Genomic DNA, 18,465 nt, shown 5'->3' on the forward strand with positions numbered 1-18,465 from the left:
TAATTTTGAACAAAAAAACTGTTAAAAACTTCAGTAAAAGAAATACTTTAAATGAATGTACAGTAGCACTCAAAAGTATTTTTAGTTAAGGTTTTATGTTGTCAGTACTGTTTGCATGCAGCTACAACAATGCAAAGTACACAGCTGTGTCATTCTATGAGTCACGTTGCTGTGGTTACGTATCTAGGAAGCAGGCAAGTTCATGTAATAACATTAGCTCATAAGTATATTGTAGTTTGATTTGGTGGCATGATATACATTAAATATTGGTGTTTAGGTATCTAGACAGTGCTTGTTCATTTGTACAGACCATTGCAAGCATGCCAAAACAAAAGGAACACTCTGTGGATGTGGGACAAGCTGTTTTAAACTCTTTGAAGAAGGGGAAATCGCAGTCTAGCGTTGCTAAATAGTTTGGATATCACAACTCATAAGTGTGTGGAGTCGACGGCAAAAACAAGAACGGTCAGTAGACAATAAGCCATCGTCTGATCATCCTCGAAAAACAACAGTAAGGAGGACAGAATCATTTGTAAGCAGTTGGTTGCTGATCTACGCAGAAAGGCTCGACAAATTAGGGATGATTTAGAGCAGCACCGTGGACTGAACCTACGTGTCTCTACTGTGAAACGTCGCCTAGTAGCTGGTGATTTAAATGGTAGACGACCATCACGGAAACCACTCATAAATCCAAAAATAGGAAGGCCAGATAAGAGTTTGCAAAAATGTATCAAACATGTAACACTACAGACCGGTATAAAGTGTTATGGAGTGATGAGAGTAAATTTAATTTATTTTCTTCTGTTGGTGTGCAGTATGTACAGTTGTCAAAAAAAAAAAAGTGGCCTCACTCGTGAACAGCGAATATTTTCTAAGTCCACTTCGGGTCACGGTGATGTTACACGATGCATGTGCTTTTACAAGCAGTTCCGGAACTATGGAATTATTCCATACCTGTGCTTCGTAGACCAGCGGTAGAGAGCTCGCTTAATGATTTGAAGGTTGTGAGTTCGGGCCTTGTTCAAGTTTTCATTTTATTTCTTAATCGTTCTTTAGCAATATAAATACTACATTATTCAAATTATCATTTATATTCTGTTATTGTTCTTTATCGATATAAATAATATTCAAGTTATTTATATTTTATCGTTCCTTTACCAATATATATAATACACAAGTTATAATTTGTTATATTCTGTTATCGTTCTTTAGCGACGTGAATAATATTCAAATTATCATTTGTATTCTGTTATCGTTCATTAGCGATATAAATAATATTCAAATTATCATTTGTATTCTGTTATCGTTCATTAGCGATATAGATAATATTCAAATTATCATATTTTGTTATCGTTCATTAGTGATATAAATAATATTCAAATTATCATTTGTATTCTCTTATTGTTTGTTAGCGATATAAGTAATATTCAAATTATCATTTGTATTCTGTTATCGTTCGTTAGCGATATAAATAATATTCAAATTATCATTTGTATTCTGTTATCGTTCGTTAGCGATATAAGTAATATAAATTTAATGTTAGGTTTAGAACAATACAGCTGCCAAATACGAGTGTTAGTTTTTTTCTTCTTATTCTGTTATATTATTACATTATACTATCCTGTAACATAGTAAATTGGAAAGGTGTCACGAGGATTTGAGCCTGATATATTGGCATTTCAATTCCGAATTTCGCGATGTCCGAAGTTCCTACGTTCTTCCGACTGAGCTATGTCATTTACCTGGTATTAATCTGTCAGAAACACTACAACTGAACATTCATTTCAATTATATTCTGAATATTTAATAATGATATAAAAAGGTTACGTTTATGACAATAATATTTGTAGTTGTAATACCAACTGTAACAGCAGCAATGATTAAGGACGTATTGCGTGGATACAATTCAATACAGATTTTTCGAAAACATATTACGACACTGAGGTCGAGATTATAAAATAATTATATTTTTCGTAACTCTGTGGACTTTATGTTTGAAAATGATATAGTTATTAATAAGACTCTAACAAGTATTTATATTATTATTTCCTAATTGAAGAATATATATTTTTAGTATAATAAATGTTTTGCTGTTATTTTAAGACCTAGGTAGAGGCTAATTCTCTGAGGAAACCACGACGCCATTTCTGCCTGCGACTTTGACTGACATGGCTCCACAAAGAGGTGCAGGAATGAATGAAAGTATAATACGGACTCATCTTGGTTTTTCGGCATCCGAGGCAGGTAGGCATTTCAACGTTTCAGAAAGGACAGCCCGGAGATGGGTGCAAAATTATCAATGCTCGGCAATTTTTGGCCGAAAAGCTGGGAGTGGTAGAAGGAAAATTTCAACACCACAACAGGACGCCAGATTAGTGGCAGAGGTTGAAAGGAATCCCTTTCATACCGCTGCTACTTTAAAGGCAGTTAATTTCCCTGGCCACGACCAGACCATGAGAAATCGTTTAAGGGCTGCCAATTTGAGATCTCGACGTGCCATTCCTTGGGAAGTTCATAAGGAAGAGCATATAGAGGAGCGTTTAGTCTTTGCAGTGGGAAATGGTGATCGGGATTGGAAAAGAGTAATCTTTTCTGATGAAGTCACCTACAAAGGAAGGACCCACTCTTGTATATCGTCCCCTGCAGTGGTAGAGTATCTGTGTCGTGTTGGAATTCTTCAATTTCAGCAGGATAATCATCCAGTCCACACACCTGAATTGATTCGGGACTGGTTTGCGAGGAGACAGGATATTGAATTGATAGACTGGTCTGGTCGCTCTCCGGACTTGAACCCTTTAGAGAATATGTGGGCACAAGTAAAGAAGCATATGCGGAAAAAATGCCCAATTCCCCTCCAAGACGCCCTGATGATTTGTGGAAGCTCGTCCATGGTCCCTGGGATGTCTTGACTGAGAACAGTCTGTTCCATGCCCACTCGACTGCAAGATGTGATCGAGATGGGAGGAAGATGGACTAAATATTGAATCGTGGCTTTTTGTTTTTTTTTTTATTTATTTATTTTTTTTTTTAACTTTTAATTGTTTTAATTTTTTAAGGCAGACGCCTGTAAGTTTGTTTTGTTTATGCCACGAAAGATATTTTTGTTGAGAATATAATCTTTCTTTCCATTTGCAGCCATAATGTCAAACAAATAATGACACAGTCATGGCATAATACATTCATGAACCTGATGTTAATTACTAAAACAGTCATAAAAGAAACAGAAACAATTATATTTTCTCTCTCTCTCCCAAAAAAAAAAACATAAAAAGAATTAGGTTGTGTTCGAACGCACGACCTTATGAACACTTACCCGAAACACTACCATTATGCTACAGATTAACACGCATAAGCTTTCATTCTGACTATAGATATCTGGCCACGTGGTCCAACAACATGTAACATCACCTGTCTCCGAATTGTAGCAGAGATACCCGAAGGGAACTTTGTGTCTAGAGAGCGGACACTTTTTCTTTTGACAACTGTACATCGACCAAAAAACCAAAGGGACAACAAAAAATACCAGGTACTGACTATTAAGCACGGTGGTGTAAGCATCATGGTGTGGGGATGTTTTTTTAGAAGTGGAGTTGGTCCTCTAGTCCAAATAGGAGGGAATATGGATCATTTCTTGTATAGTGACATTTTAGAAAAGAATATGGTTTCACATGGGAGGAAGAATATGCCATGTAAATGGATTTTTCACCAGGACAATGATCCAAAACATACTTCCAGCCATTTAAAAAAAATTCTTTGCAGATAAAAAAATCAAACTTTTGGATTGGCCAAGCCAGAGTCCGGATCTTAATCTTATTGAACGTCTCTGGGATAAATTGGATCGAGGTGTTTGTTGTAGAAGTTACTCAAATGAGGATCGGTTCTTTGCTCCCTAATTGGAAGGATGGTCACAATTTCCACACGAGCGATTGCAAAATCTTGTGGATTCAGTGCCAAACAGATGTGCTGCTGTGATCAAAGCTCGGGATATGCAACGAAATACCGTTTTTTTTTTCTTAGGGTCCAGATTATTTTTGTTTTATTATTACATACTTGGACTTACAAATTACTTTTGATCCTGAAGAATTTTCAATTATTTTTTTACGCAAGATAACTCTGTTTAAACTAAATGGATTAGAAATATATACTTTTCAATTATCCACTGGCATTTTTTTCTAGTCAATACTTATCTTCATGTAATTGTGACATATCCTTTCTACAAATACTTTTGAGCTCTACTGTATGCTACTTTTCGGAATTTTTTTTGTTAAAACAGAATAAGTCAGTTTTCGAAAATAATTTTAAAATCAAAATCTGGAGTTAAAAGCCAATTTATATGCAGTAGTAACTGAAGTAGGAATGCTTTGAATATGTCCGTGCAGTTAGTATCAATTGAAATAAACAGTTTTTTCTTTCTACTGCACACATTGAAATTTTGACTTAGTATTTGCTTTTCACAAAAACCGATTCAAATTTAAAATATTTATAATTTGAAGTTTCCTGTTAAAGCCCAGTCAGAAATGTAATTGGGGTGTTTTCTGGAACAAGAATTTAACTACAAAATCTTGAATTTGAGATACAAAGCATCAACCATTTTAAATTTGGTATAACAAGACTGCACAGTCCATTGGAGGAAAATAATAATTTGTCAGGAAGGATGTGTGTTAGTAAGGATTCGATATATGCTGGAAACTGAAAAACGATGTAAGGCACACTAAGTTGTTACTCCTGGGAATGCCTCAATAGATTTCATTATTTTTATTAAATTATTCAGTATGATAGTGTTAAGGTACCGGTATGATGTTCTTCGTAATATGTACAGTAATTTCATTCATTGCAAGTTATTTATGTATTTTTATTAAATAAAATCATTTTGTTACTATTAAGGGATGACTTTTTCATTATACATAATTCTTTTTCAACTTTATAATCTAACCTAAATCTGAGATGTTTTATGTGGCTGTTTTAATTTCTAAATGAATATTCGCTGTAATATGAGTTTGGAAAACTTCTGCAGTATTTTCGAACAAATTAACCATGATAATGGAAACTCCACCATGTACCAAGGAATAGGGAACTGGTATATCGCAAAATAAAAAGTTTACATAAGAAAAGAACGTTGTTGACGTGTACTCATATGTGAGAGACATGCATTTCAAGTAGCAACAACACAAAAAGATGGTTAATGTTCTATTCCATATCTTTGGGCAAATCGCAATATAGCGAACGTAGAAGCTCCGCCCACGTCCCCTTCCACTTTTCCCCTACTAGCTCACCAGACACACTACGTGATAGGCGAGTGTTGTGTCGAATGCACATTTCATGTGGGTGGGGATAACGTCCCCTACTGGCGTTTGCTATATTGCATTTTATCCATATCTTCATATAATTTTACAGCTGCTATAGCAATGTTATGCTCCAAAGCCAGATACATCACATGGATTTGTATGATGAAAAATAGTATTGATTGCAAATCCTTGGTTCCTTGCAAATGTTTTTCCTTCATTCTGAAAATTGATGTTTCAGTGATTTGTCTGATTTGCAACTAGATGCCTCATACACACATGGTGTTAATTAGATACTTTATTTTAAGCAACAAGATTGCAATTCTGGGGACCAAAGATGTTGAAAATCCGCCCCGTGGTAAGACCCTTCAGCTACAACAGATGATTCGCACAGCTGCCACCAGTTACCTCAAGGAACAGTTGGTAGCAATTCCAGCACTACCAACTGAAATGCAGTTGAAAGCACTTCAGGATCGAAGAAGGTTATTGAATCTTGTTTACTTGTTTAGATCATGTTTTAAATTGAACATTGCTATGATATGTAGGGCTGGCCAGAAGAGGTGGATGAACGTTGGAAAATAGTAGTTCTCGTTAAATGTATGGCTTTCCTGTGTCTCTTGCCCAGCTGATGCCAGAGAGGTGATTGTTTACAAAATGTCCTTGTTACTAAGGTACACCTCCGTCCATCTGCTATTCTGACAACTAGGCTATCTATATGTTCCTCTAATTAAAAGTAAATTTGGCCACTGTGACTGAATGTGTGAAAGTTCATGTTAGTATTCGCAGACATACTGAAATATTATATGCATTTGCGAGGAAACATTGCTACAGAAATAGCTGAAAAGTCTTAATTTATTTGTTTGTTTGTTTACTTTCATATAACTAATATCATTCCTTTATTAATAGTTAGTTCATCCTTTGACATAATAAGAAAAACTTATATTCATCTTCGTCAGTTTTTATTACCTGAAAGGAGATGCAATATTACTTACTTATGGCTTTAAGGAACCCGCAGGTTCATTGCCGCCCTCACATAAGCCCGCCATCAGTCCCTATCTGTGCAAGATTAATCCAGTGGAGATGCAGTATTACCGTATATTAATCATGTGTATATTGCACTACTGGTGTAAACAATTTCTCTAAATATTGAACTTTAGTAGTAGTAATAATAATAATAATAATAATAAGAAATATATCATTAAAATATGTAACTTGCTTCTGAAATCCTATTTTATAATCAAATCTAAGAAAAGTAATATAGGAATTTAAAGAAAAAAGTGGCTAAATGTGGACAGTTTGTGATGAAATGCTTGAGACATGAACAGTCCAATGTATTTGTTACATAATTATATATAAAATCTTTTTCTGGGATAACAATTTGATAGCCCCAGGAATGGCAGCAAAAGCATGATGAGACTGAAAACATACACACGTCAGAAGTGAATATTGCCAGTATCACTGCTGAATTCTATTCTCTGAATTTATTACATGAACTCCTCTGTTTTGCCTTGGAATAATAGGAGTTTGCATATAACCTAGATGCATACAAGGCTTTGGATATATTTAGCATGCAGCTCTGGGTTGGGATGGAGAATGAATAAAGAAAGTATCACTATTTCACAGCGAAAATAATTGTATGTTGTAGTACAGATGATTTATGCTGAAAACTTGCTTGAAATTCTCCCTAATAATCGGTTTGATTTATTGCTAAATGAATTTTGAACGTTAATATTAATTTTCTTAGCTTAACTCGTAATTTTGATATAACTCTTGATATATCTTTCTGGAAATAAAAAATGCAGTTTCCATGCCATCCTTATTTCTGTAACATGATAACTCGTATTCCTCAAATAAATATTAAAGAATATGGTGTTTGCTAAAAGGATGTAAAATATTAAGGATAAGCTGCTTTTTTTTTTTTTTTTTAGGACTTTACGGAAATCAGTATTTTTAATAAATCTTGTGAACAATAATTGCTAAACAATGAAATACCGAACAGAACTTCACCATTACTTGTAATACAATACTTTAATTGATTTTATAAGAGATTTTATTTTTTCCCTTGCACAATTAATAGTTGCAAATAATAGAATTCTCATGAGACAAAACTTCTAGTGTGTAATAAGCTCTCTATATATCACTACAAAAATATAAATAAAAATATTAGCTTTGTAGAGAGAAGTGGAGAGCACTATGGTGATTATAGCATTTAAACCCCCTTTTCATGCGTCTTAATTCAATAGCCACACAGAACAGCACAAGCCATTCGAGCTTAAGCAGTGTTGCCTAGTTGTAATGTTAAGACTCATTCGCTGTTAATTATGGTAAGTTAAACATTACATGCACCCAAACAAAATACTGTAGCCCGAAGATGATGAGACGTGTGAACTAAGTGGCATTAAAGAGGAAGGCAACCAGATGGAAGTAGTTGTAAAGAGTTACACATGTAGCTTATTAATTATGTATAAGTAACATGAATTTTCATGCATGAAAGATACTGCATATATTTCATAAAAAGAGTGATGTTCAAATTATATTGATACAAATTTTAGGTCTACAGTGGATACAAAAAGTATTTGCATACCATTGTTTTTTTAATTTCCAAAGAAATAATAACGATTTTCTGAATACAATTTTAATAAGTAAAATCATGAAAAAAACGACTTGGTATATAATCAAGAAAAATTGCTTATAGTTACAAAATAAAATTATAAACTAAAAACTGCATTTTTAGATGTAAAAAAAAAAAGTATTTTTCACAGCCAGTAAATTAAATAATAAATTCAAGCAAACTAGAGAAGTCTCTTTCAGTACTTTGTGTGCAATCCATTGGCTTCAACCATGGCTTCCAGTCTTCGTGGCATGGAGTGCACTAACTTTCTTGTTGTATCGGGAGGAATTTTAGTCCATTCTTCCATAAGAGCATTTTGAAGATCTGTCTTATTTGATATGCAGTGTTTTCTGATTTCTTTGCCCAATAAGTGCCACAAATTCTGAATTGGATTGAGATCAAGTGATTGTGGTAGGGTCACAAGCCTTCCAGGTGTGTTGTACAACAACCACATCTTTGTTATTTGAGCAGTGTGCTTGGGGTCATTATCTTGTTGGAAATAATAATTTTCATTGACACCCAATTTTTCTGCGCTAGGTAGTAAATTATGACGCAATAGCTCGATATACATTCTGGAATTCATTATTCCATCAATTGCTAAATTTTACCATCCCAGAGGGTGGGATTAGGTCTCCGCCACACTGACTTTCTTCCATCAGAACCAAATAGATTGTCCCAAAATTCCAAGGGCTTATCTTTGTATTCTTTAGCGAATTCTGACCGTTTCTTCCTATTAGTTTCACTTATGTAGGGTGTTTTCTCAGAGTTTGGCCATGGAATTTAGTACTATGCAAAACATTCCTAATAATCTGAGGACTAACCTGTTTGCGCGACATTGTAGAAATGTCAGCAGCTAAGGATGCAGCGCTTTGGAATGGATCTTTGATGAGAGTTTGGATTATTTGGTGTCTCTCCCTAACTGTAAGAATCTTTGGTCTTCCTGTTCGCGGTTTATTGTCTGTTGTTCCAGTCTCCTCGTACTTCTTGCGCACAATAGAAAAAGGCAGGGACAGATCTTTTCCAATTTGATGGTAACTCTGGCCTACAATTCTACCCCACACAAACTCTAGTAGCTCTTGTGCTTTTGGACTCATGTCGCTTATTGATGTTCTATCCTTCAATACAAATACCAATCCCCACTATAACATCAAAATATTTCATTGGATGAAATTCAGCCAATAAAATAGCACATCCATTGAGAGTTTTAATGTGCAAACACTTTTTTTTACTACAAGAAATTGAAGTTTTCTGATTCTTATTTCAATTTGTAGCTGTAAGCAATTCTTATCAAGTACATAGCTCTTAATTTTACTACTGTTATCTGTTACAATTGTATTTATAAAATTTTCCTTTATATTTATTTAAATATTAAGAAAAACAAGGGTGTGCTAATACTTTCTGTATCCACTTTAAATAGTATTTCAGTAGTTGCAGCATAAAATATATTTCAAAATAAGTAAACCTTATATTGTTAACTCATATTGATTTACATAATTACATATAGGCCTACGTTGGATCTCATTCATTTTTTATAATTCTGTTAAAGGAAGAAAATGGACTGCTGTGAATTAATAATTTTCATATGTTTGAGCAGACAAGAAGTATCTGCACGTATTCAGCAAGAGAAGCAATTGGCTGCTTTAGAAGCACATCAAGCTGAAATGCGTCGCAAGCGAGACTCTCCCCAACGTCGAGCTGTGGATCAGGTAAACTCAGCTTAATAATAATGTTATTACCGACGTCAAAATTTATATTGGATCACTTTATAAAACTGAAAAAACCAAGGAATTAAATGGTTGGTGTGGGGACCTCAATCTGCATATAAACCCATTATTTCTGTATATACGATTTTTAAGTACTATGATTTCCGGTTAAATCAACCATCGAAATATTACAAACATTGGTGCTTCCCTTCAACTCTGTCCATGTCAGAGCATATCAGAGTTACGTCTTCTGTAGCAGACGGAAGCAAAGATCAATTTTGCACATGCGTGGTTCATGGTAAGGCAGATCACAGAAATGAAGTACTGGCCATGCCCTGAAGAAGAAAACAAAATGTAAAAATTGATTCAAATTTTAATTTAAAAAAGATTATGCATTCTTGGAAATCACTCATATTTATCACGATGATATCAGTTTATAACATTAATTCGCAATAATGGAATGTAAAGAAAACTGAAGAAAAGGAGCAAAATGCATGCTTCTTATTTTTAACGTGTTTATCTCAATTGCGATATTTTCATGCCTCAAGTTATAACTTTGAATGTTGACATATTTTAGTCATATAAATATGTGACCCAATAGTAATACAGAAAGTCACATTTTTCTCATATTTAGAGATATAAAGAATGAGACATGTGCCACCAAGACCTTTGCATTTCATGGAATACAGATACTAGCAGCACACTGTCATCTGTACTACATGTGCAGAAATATACTGGACACCTGCTTTTAGTTGATTGAAACATAAATAAGTTTAGGAATACGATATATGGTGGTTACATTCCCGTGTTAATATTGAATTAAGTTTATAAATATCTAGTTGACCAGTTTCGGCTGGGAGCCATCTTCAGAACTGCTGAGGTCCTTGCATCTTCCGGTGTCTCCAACCTTGGTGGGAGTGCGTTTGTGTGGTGTGAAGTCAAATAGTGTGTGTTCTGAAATTAATTTGTGTGTTGAGGATTTGTTGTGGGTGTGTATCAGTATATTTCGCATTGTTCTAGTGTGTTTAGTTTCTGGTTTTTCGGTTGGATATGTAGAATTTCCATGTCTGTGTCTATGTTGCTGTAGGTGGGGTTGGCGTTTGTAATATGTTCTGCGTATGTGGAAGTGTTGTGTGATTTGGATTATGGCTGAGATGTGTTCTTTGTAACGTGTTTGTAGTGATCTGCCTGTCTGTCAGATTTACAAACTCACATGCAATGGCTGCAACAAATTCTACATCAGACAGACAGCCAGATCACTTCAAACATTTTACAAAGAACACATCACAGCCATAACCAAACCACACAACACTTCCACATACGCAGAAGTCATCACAAACGCCAACCACACCTACAGCAACATAGACACAGGCATGGGAATTCTACGTATCCAACCGAAAAACCAGAAACACACTAGAACAATGCGAAATATACAGATACACAAAAACACACCTACAACAAATCCTCAACACACATCTGAATTTCAGAACACTAACACTATTTGACTCCACACTACAGAACACAAACACACCCCCACCGGGGGTGAAGACACGGAAGACACAAGGACCTTACCAGTTCTGAAGATGGCTCCCAAACCGAAACTAGTCAACTAGATATTTATAAACTTTGTTCAATATTAATACGTGAACATAATCACCATATATTGTATTGCTAAATGATATGGTGTTAAAAGTTGTGTAATCAAGCTGTATAAATGAATTAATGAATTATAACATCACTTATCAAGTCATCACTATTATTGTTGTTGTTGTTGTTGTTGTTAAACCCCAAAATAAGATTAACTCCATATGTAGATGAAATTATTGGGAATCATCAGTGAGGTGTAATAGATCGAGTATTGAGTCTGCTCTCAAAAAAGCTGAAAGTTGGAATTTATAAAACAGTTACATTGCTGATTGTTTTGTATGGTTGTGAAACTTGGACTCTTACTTCGAGAGAGGAACAGAGGTTAAGGGTGTTTGAGAATAAGGTGCTTAGGAAAATATTTGGGGCTAAGAGAGATGAAGTTACAGGAGAATGGAGAAAGTTACATAACACAGAACTGCATGGATTTCATTCTTCACCTGACATAATTAGGAACATTAAATCCAGACGTTTGTGGTGGGCAGGGCATGTAGCATGTATGGGGGAATCCAGAAATGTATACAGAGTGTTAGTTGGGAGGCCAGAGGGAATAAGACCTTTGGGGAGGCCGAGAAGTAGATGGGAGAATAATATAAAAATGGATTTGAGGGAAATGGGATGTAATGTTAGATACTGGTTTAATCTTGCTCAGGATAGGGACCGATGGCGGGCTTATGTGAGGGCGGCAATGAACCTCCGGGTTCCTTAAAAGCCATAAGTAAGTATTATTATTATTATTATTATTATTATTATTATTATAACATATTTTTTATAATAAAAAGAAACCCTTTTATAGGGTCTTCCCATTAAGACACTTCATATTTTATTTACATTTATTTCGAAACTGCATACACATCGGAACAAATTTTATTTCATATTTATTATATAAATCAGGAAGCACTGGGTATTACCTTTACTTTACTTGCAACGAAAACGGATGCTTCCTAGACCAAATAGTCATATTTTAATTATGTAATTACTTCATAGTTTCATCTGGTGTTGTATGACGTTATGACTGAGATACCTATGTTATTAATTGTTTTTATTGTAACATTCGGCCATAACTGAGCGAGTATATAAGATCTCGCGCTCAGAGGGGTGGAGTTCGGGGTTTGAGATGGCCTACAAGCCACAAGTCATGCTGAAGATGTTGGTTTGTTGATTATTCACTATGGAGTATTGTGCGCTAAATAGAACTGTTACCTATTAAGTATACATTACTGTAGATCATCCAAATATGTAATTAAGCAATAAAAATATGTACTGTTATGTTACTGAATAATTAATATTTAATATGTACTGCGTGTATATTTGTAAAATTATTCCATCTCTGACTTTCATTCTTTCATAAAAGAACGCAACACAAATCAGACATCAAATTTCAGTATGGTACCTTCAAATAGCATTAAATTTAACTACAGTGCATATTGCTAATTATTAGTTTCGACAGTATATAAAGTTTTCTGTGCGTAAGATTCTGTTTAGTCCTACGTTATATGCATTTATGCCCAGTCCTCGATTCACTCATGAGCTTCTGTAATGACATAAAGCCTATGTCCATCTAAAGGAACTACACTTTCCATTGATGAAAGAATTATTCGAATGTATTAAATAGTTTCCTGAGATTGCCTCATAAAAAACATAAACACTCTCTCTTTATAATAATATTTAGTATGTTTTAAACACATATGAATATCATTCGTATAAAAAGGGTTGTTAAATAAATATTAATTTAATTGTTGTCAAAGGCTGCCTTAAATAAATGCAGAATCATTTGTTTTATCTTTATTACTCGTATATTAATCTGAGGCAGAAATTATATAAAAAGCATTTTATTTTAAAACAGATATATCTTGCCATATGGTAATGCACGGAAATACCATTGTGTATTTCGATATATCATAGTAATGTCAGTCCTATCAAAATTTTGCATAGAATAAAACTTATCAGAAATCGTTTTAAAGAAACTTTTGTTAAGTTATTTTTCATAAAAATCAATAATAAGCGAGATATTTCTATTTATTTAATTCAGGCCTCCTTATACCCCCCCCCCTTTTAAATAAAGTATTTTGAATGACATATAGCCCAAAATCTAAGTTAGAACGAACTTAATTTATATTCCAATTTTCATATAAAGCGGTTCAGCCATTATTGCGCAAAAAGGTAACAAACATTCAGACACAGACAGACAGACAAAATTTCAAAAAAGCTATTTTCGGTCTCAGGATGGTTAATTATACATGTTAACACCAATTATTTTTGGAAAAGCGAAAATGCCAGAAAATTGTTGGTTACAGATTTATTATTAGTATAGATTCTGATCACACCACACTGCATGTCTGGGGATGCAGCAGTGCTTCCATTATTTTATGTGAGTTTTCATGGCTAAAATACACTTAATTTCTTTGTTAACGTGGTCATTCAAGTGAAGATATGCCTTCTCATTTGAAGTATACGATTTCCAGTACTGCTGGATGGTCCACAAATGTCTTGAAGTTCTGGCAAAAGTAACATTTTCTGACTACATGCATTTAAATTTTCAATGAAAACAGGTTTATATCATTTCGAACTATTCTCTTATATCAATTCTGCCAAGTTCAGTTGCTGGTTCCCAATTCGAGTCTTTGGGCAGGGACATCTACAGGAAAACGTCATTTCACTCCCAAGAGATCTTATGAATACTTTAGTGGAATTCAGGAGGACTGCCACAAGCAAAGAAAGTTGAGCTGCAGAAGACAGTAAAGGAAAAAGTGGTTTATTTATATCTTTATTATACAGGAAGCCAATCAATCTATAGTACAAGGAAATTATTTGCAAGTGCCTGGATTTGCCAGAAACGTACTAGCAAAAACACGTCATAAATAGCTAGTGGAATTTTAACAGGAGTTAGGGAGAATATCATAACACTTTAAATTGATAAAAGAAATGCAAGATAGATAGATCGGTAGGTAGGTAGGTAGATAGATGTTTTATTAACCATTGGAATACAATTATTCATGGCATCGTCATTGTACATTAATTTAACAATGATACAATAATTTTACAGTCATCTTAATCTATGGTAACATGTCTTATGCTTATTAAATAGAATACTAGTTACTTAGAATATAATGTAGTTAATCACTAAGCAAATAACGTACTACTAATACTACTAATTCAGTAGTAGAATAGTTATTTGTAAATAAGATGCTGAGTTTATTTTAAGAGATTCACAGTTAATTATTTTGTAATCTTACACAGTAGCAGGTAATTGATTTTCTTTCTTCTGAGTCTTGATGCTGCCTCTCTTCCAGTAGGGTCTCCAAGCACATGAAACAAGAGAGAACAGAAGGGCAGTACACACAAGAATAAATGGTTACAATTTAAAACTTTATATTTAAATATTCCTTTGTGCACATTGGCATGTGTGTCAGTAATATATTTTAACAGATTTCTTAAACATACTCTTGTTCTGTGCCTTGACATGTGGGGGAAGTTTATTATATAAATTACTGCCAGTATGTGTAGGGGTATTGAGAGTTTTAGCAAGTCTGTGATAATTCCAATGTATATTATTGGATGTCCTAGTATTGTGCTCGTGATATTCTGAGTTTGTTTTAAAGGAATTAAAATTTTTATGAATAAAGCATACCATTTCTAGGATATAAACACAGGATACTGGTAAAATTTTAAGTTCCTTGGAAAGTCCTTTACTTTCTGTGCGAATGGATACTTGCTTCATAATTTTAATTATTCGTTTTTGCAGTTTAAGTATAAGAGAAGATTTTGATGATGATCCCCAGAATATAATTCCATATGATATGACTGAATGTACATAGCTAAAATAAACTGACAACAGTAGCTCAATGGGTGATATTTTTGAGAGGACTCTGAATACATAGCATAGTCGAGATATTTTTTCTGTTAAGAACTGAATGTGGCTTTCCCATGTCAGGTCTGTATCAACCCAGATACTTAGAAATTTTGTGTTTTTAACTTCTTTAATTATGGTGCCGTTAAGTGTAATCTGTACAGGGTCTTGCAACCGTTGTTGATTGAAATTCATAAATACTGTTTTATTTTCATTTAATTTGAGCTTATTATCTGTTAACCATTGCTCAAGTGTTTTGGAAGTTTCGTTAATTTTTTGTTGCAAGTCAGTATTCCTGTAGTCGTGTAGTACAATGTTTGTGATTTGAATACCGTGTAATCCATCTATTGTTGCATATTGTTGCAGTTTTATACTTTACAGGAAAACTGGATTCAATAATATTTAGAAATGTTTTATGGAACTCGTTGAATTTACTGTTCATATCACTTTAACTATTTACTGATTCCCATGTTTTATTTTTAAGATTTATTTCAAAATTATTTAATGTTTCCTTGTTTATATTTCTGAATCTCACTTTAGTTGGTTTTTTTATGGTGTGTTAATATTTATATTTAGGAGTTTAGCATCATGATTCGAAGGATACATGAACAAAATAAATCATCCCAGAATTGTAAAACGAGGTGAAAACCTACACTGAGAAAGAATCAATTTGAAGAATTCTAATAAACACTACTGCATGAACTCCCCCCCCCCCCCACATTAGGCCCGTCATTTCTCTAGATAAACCATAGTCTCAGGCTTATTGTGCTGCCTGTGTTTAATTTAATACCGATTCATCAACCCTGTTTCCTTAATTAAGGTGTACAGTCCAGATATAGAACTCGGTTCAAAATCTTTTGGTTCTAGAGATTCTTCTTTTCCAAAGATAAAGTATCTTCTGCAAGCCAATGCATCGCAGGAGCAAATGATGTCCTGTTTTGTTTCAGTCTCCTTCCTGCAGAATCTACAGTCTAGGTTACCTTGAAGCATACCCATTGTATTAAGATGCTTTTTCACAGGAACATGAACTGTGAGAAAAGTTGTGATTTCTCTCAGCTGAAATCTCGTACACTGAAGTAATATTTGAGCTCTTGTGTTGCATGGTCATATAATTAAATGTTTCCCATGATTGATACCTGGTGTCTTGATCCAGGTTTTGTAATGTGGAGCATCTAGGTCAGGCCTGCACAAACGGCGCTCATTGAGCGCAGCCGTTACTTCGGAGCGGGAGAGTCGTCTAACAGCTTGCTGGAAAGGTACGTCGGAATGACGTAGACAGCTATCTGGTGTAGTGTGTATTATCAGTAGCTATTTCACTTTGCCTATCTACGACTACATAATGGAGGAATCTAAAAGATGGAAAAGTGATCATCAGGCAAATTCTTTCAATATTGCATGGGAAAATGCTTATTTTTTCACAGCAGCTGGAGCCAATACTCAGTGCCTTACCTGCCACAAATTTTGAAAGAAAGAGGAAAACATAATATAATGCGTCATTACTAGTCCTCACATACAGATGCGATGGTTTTGTTGGTGAAGATAGCAGTAAAAAGGTTCATTAGATGAAAGTTGCATTATTACATGAGGTAGGGTACGTTAGAATTTATTAATCTTCAACACTTTAAATATCTCTCTTTAGGGAAAAGGCCAGCTCATTGTTGATATGTTGAATAAATTACGGGATTTCAGTCGTAAACTTGCACTTTTCGTAAGTCAGTTTCGGGAAGGTAATATAACTCACTTTCCAACGATAGAAAATGCTTGTGATGAAGCCATGTTAAACGATTATGTGCAAATATTAATTGAAATTCAAAATGAATTAATTCTAGATTCCAAGATCTTGTCTTAATTGGAAAGAAGTTTAAAGTTATCATAATTAATTCGTCTCATCTTCATTATACATCTTGATTACACAACTTTTAAGACTCTATCACACGGAAAATGTATTATATGTCTTTCTCGTGTTATATTTTATGGTACCTGGTTAACATGTTTCAGCCTGTTATGGGCCATTTTCAGAACTGGTTGGTGCTGGTCTTGGCATCTTTTATTTGTGTTTCCTGTGGAGGTGTATTTGTGTATTGTAATGTGGAGTCAAAGAGTGTGTGTGTTCTGAAATTGAGTTGTGTGTTGAGAATTTCATTTGGATGTGTTTTTTGTGTGTCTATATATTTCGTATTATTCTAGTGTGTTTAGTTTCTGGCTTTTTGGTTGAATATGTAGAATTTCCATGTCTGTGTTGATGTCTCTGTAGGTGTGGTTAACATTTGTGATGTGTTCTGCGTATGTGGAAGTGTTTTGTAGTTTTGTTATGGCTGTGATGTATTCTTTGTAACGTGTTTGAATTGATCTGCCTGTCTATCCTATGTAGAAGTTATTGCAGGTGTTGCATTTGAGTTTGTATATGACTGTGTGGTTGTATTTGTTTGTGTGTTGAGATGATTTTGTAGAGTATTTATTTGTTCTGTATGCGATGTTGTAATTTAATTTCTTGAATGAGGTTGCAATCTTGTGTGTTTTTATTTTCGTATGTTAGTGTGATGTATTTTTTGTGTTTGGTGTTTGTGTTGTATTCTTCTGTTTTTTGTGATTGTTTTGTCTTTCTTTTCATGTTGTCTATTATGTTAGGGTTATATCCGTTTTCTTGTGCTATGTATTTGATTGTGTTTAGCTTTTCTTTGTAGTCTTATTGGCTCATTGGTATGTTGAGTAGTCTGTGTACCTTTGTTCTGAATGCAGCTTGTTTGTGTTGTGTGGGGTGATAGGATGTATTGTGTATGTGTGTTGTTGTTGTTGTTAGATTTTGAATATGTGTTTGTTGTCGACTTTTGTTATTGTGATGTCTAGAAATTTTATGGATTTCTTGTTTTCAGTTTGTAATGTGTAGTGTAGCTTTGGGTGTATTTTGTTTATGTGTTGATGCAGGTTTTGGATCTGTCCTTTGTATAGTATTGGTATCTGTGGGAATATATGGTGGTGTCTGCGTGTTTGTTGTATGTCTGCTGTATGTGGTGTATGAATATTTCTGCTAGTATGCTGGAAATGGATGATCCCATGGGTAGGCCTTCGGTTTGAATGTAATATTTGTTATGTTCTTGTTGTTTCGTCTTCACAGTGCTTATTGTTTATGTTCTTTTGTGTTTGTTATGGGTTTGTTTACTTTTCTTATTATGTCTTGTCTTATGTTGACTTTTTGTGTTTTATATTGCTGTTTCTGTGTTTATGATAGTTTGTATTTGTTGTTTTGTTCCTGTATTGTTTTGGTGTATGTTGTGTTTTAATCCTTTTTCTAGTAGTCTAGTTTCGTTGTGGTTGAGTGCTATGTTGGTTGTGTTGAATATTCTTGGGTGGAATTTGTTTTTCGTGTTGTGTGTA

General features: G+C 34.2%; 1 protein-coding gene across 15 annotated transcripts in view; it reads left to right on the top strand.

Moving 5' to 3' along the window:
- The window catches only part of Rbsn-5 (Rabenosyn-5), a 94,477-nt gene that overhangs the window by 52,473 nt on the left and 23,539 nt on the right, over nt 1–18,465 (top strand). For 14 of the 15 annotated variants that reach the window (XR_011334210.1, XR_011334207.1, XR_011334213.1 and 11 more), the window contains 2 exons: nt 5,591–5,764; nt 9,488–9,599. Coding sequence is in view for 4 of the 15 variants with exons in the window: in XM_069836705.1 (XP_069692806.1) it covers nt 5,591–5,764; nt 9,488–9,599 (286 nt within the window). In the remaining 11 variants the exon portion in view is untranslated. Of the gene's footprint in view, nt 1–5,590; nt 5,765–9,487; nt 9,600–16,243; nt 16,347–18,465 lie in introns of all 15 variants that reach the window. The other variant, XR_011334214.1, reaches the window with a different exon arrangement.

This window comes from Periplaneta americana, chromosome 10 (genome assembly GCF_040183065.1).
Source record: "Periplaneta americana isolate PAMFEO1 chromosome 10, P.americana_PAMFEO1_priV1, whole genome shotgun sequence".
NCBI classification, from domain to species: domain Eukaryota; kingdom Metazoa; phylum Arthropoda; class Insecta; order Blattodea; family Blattidae; genus Periplaneta; species Periplaneta americana.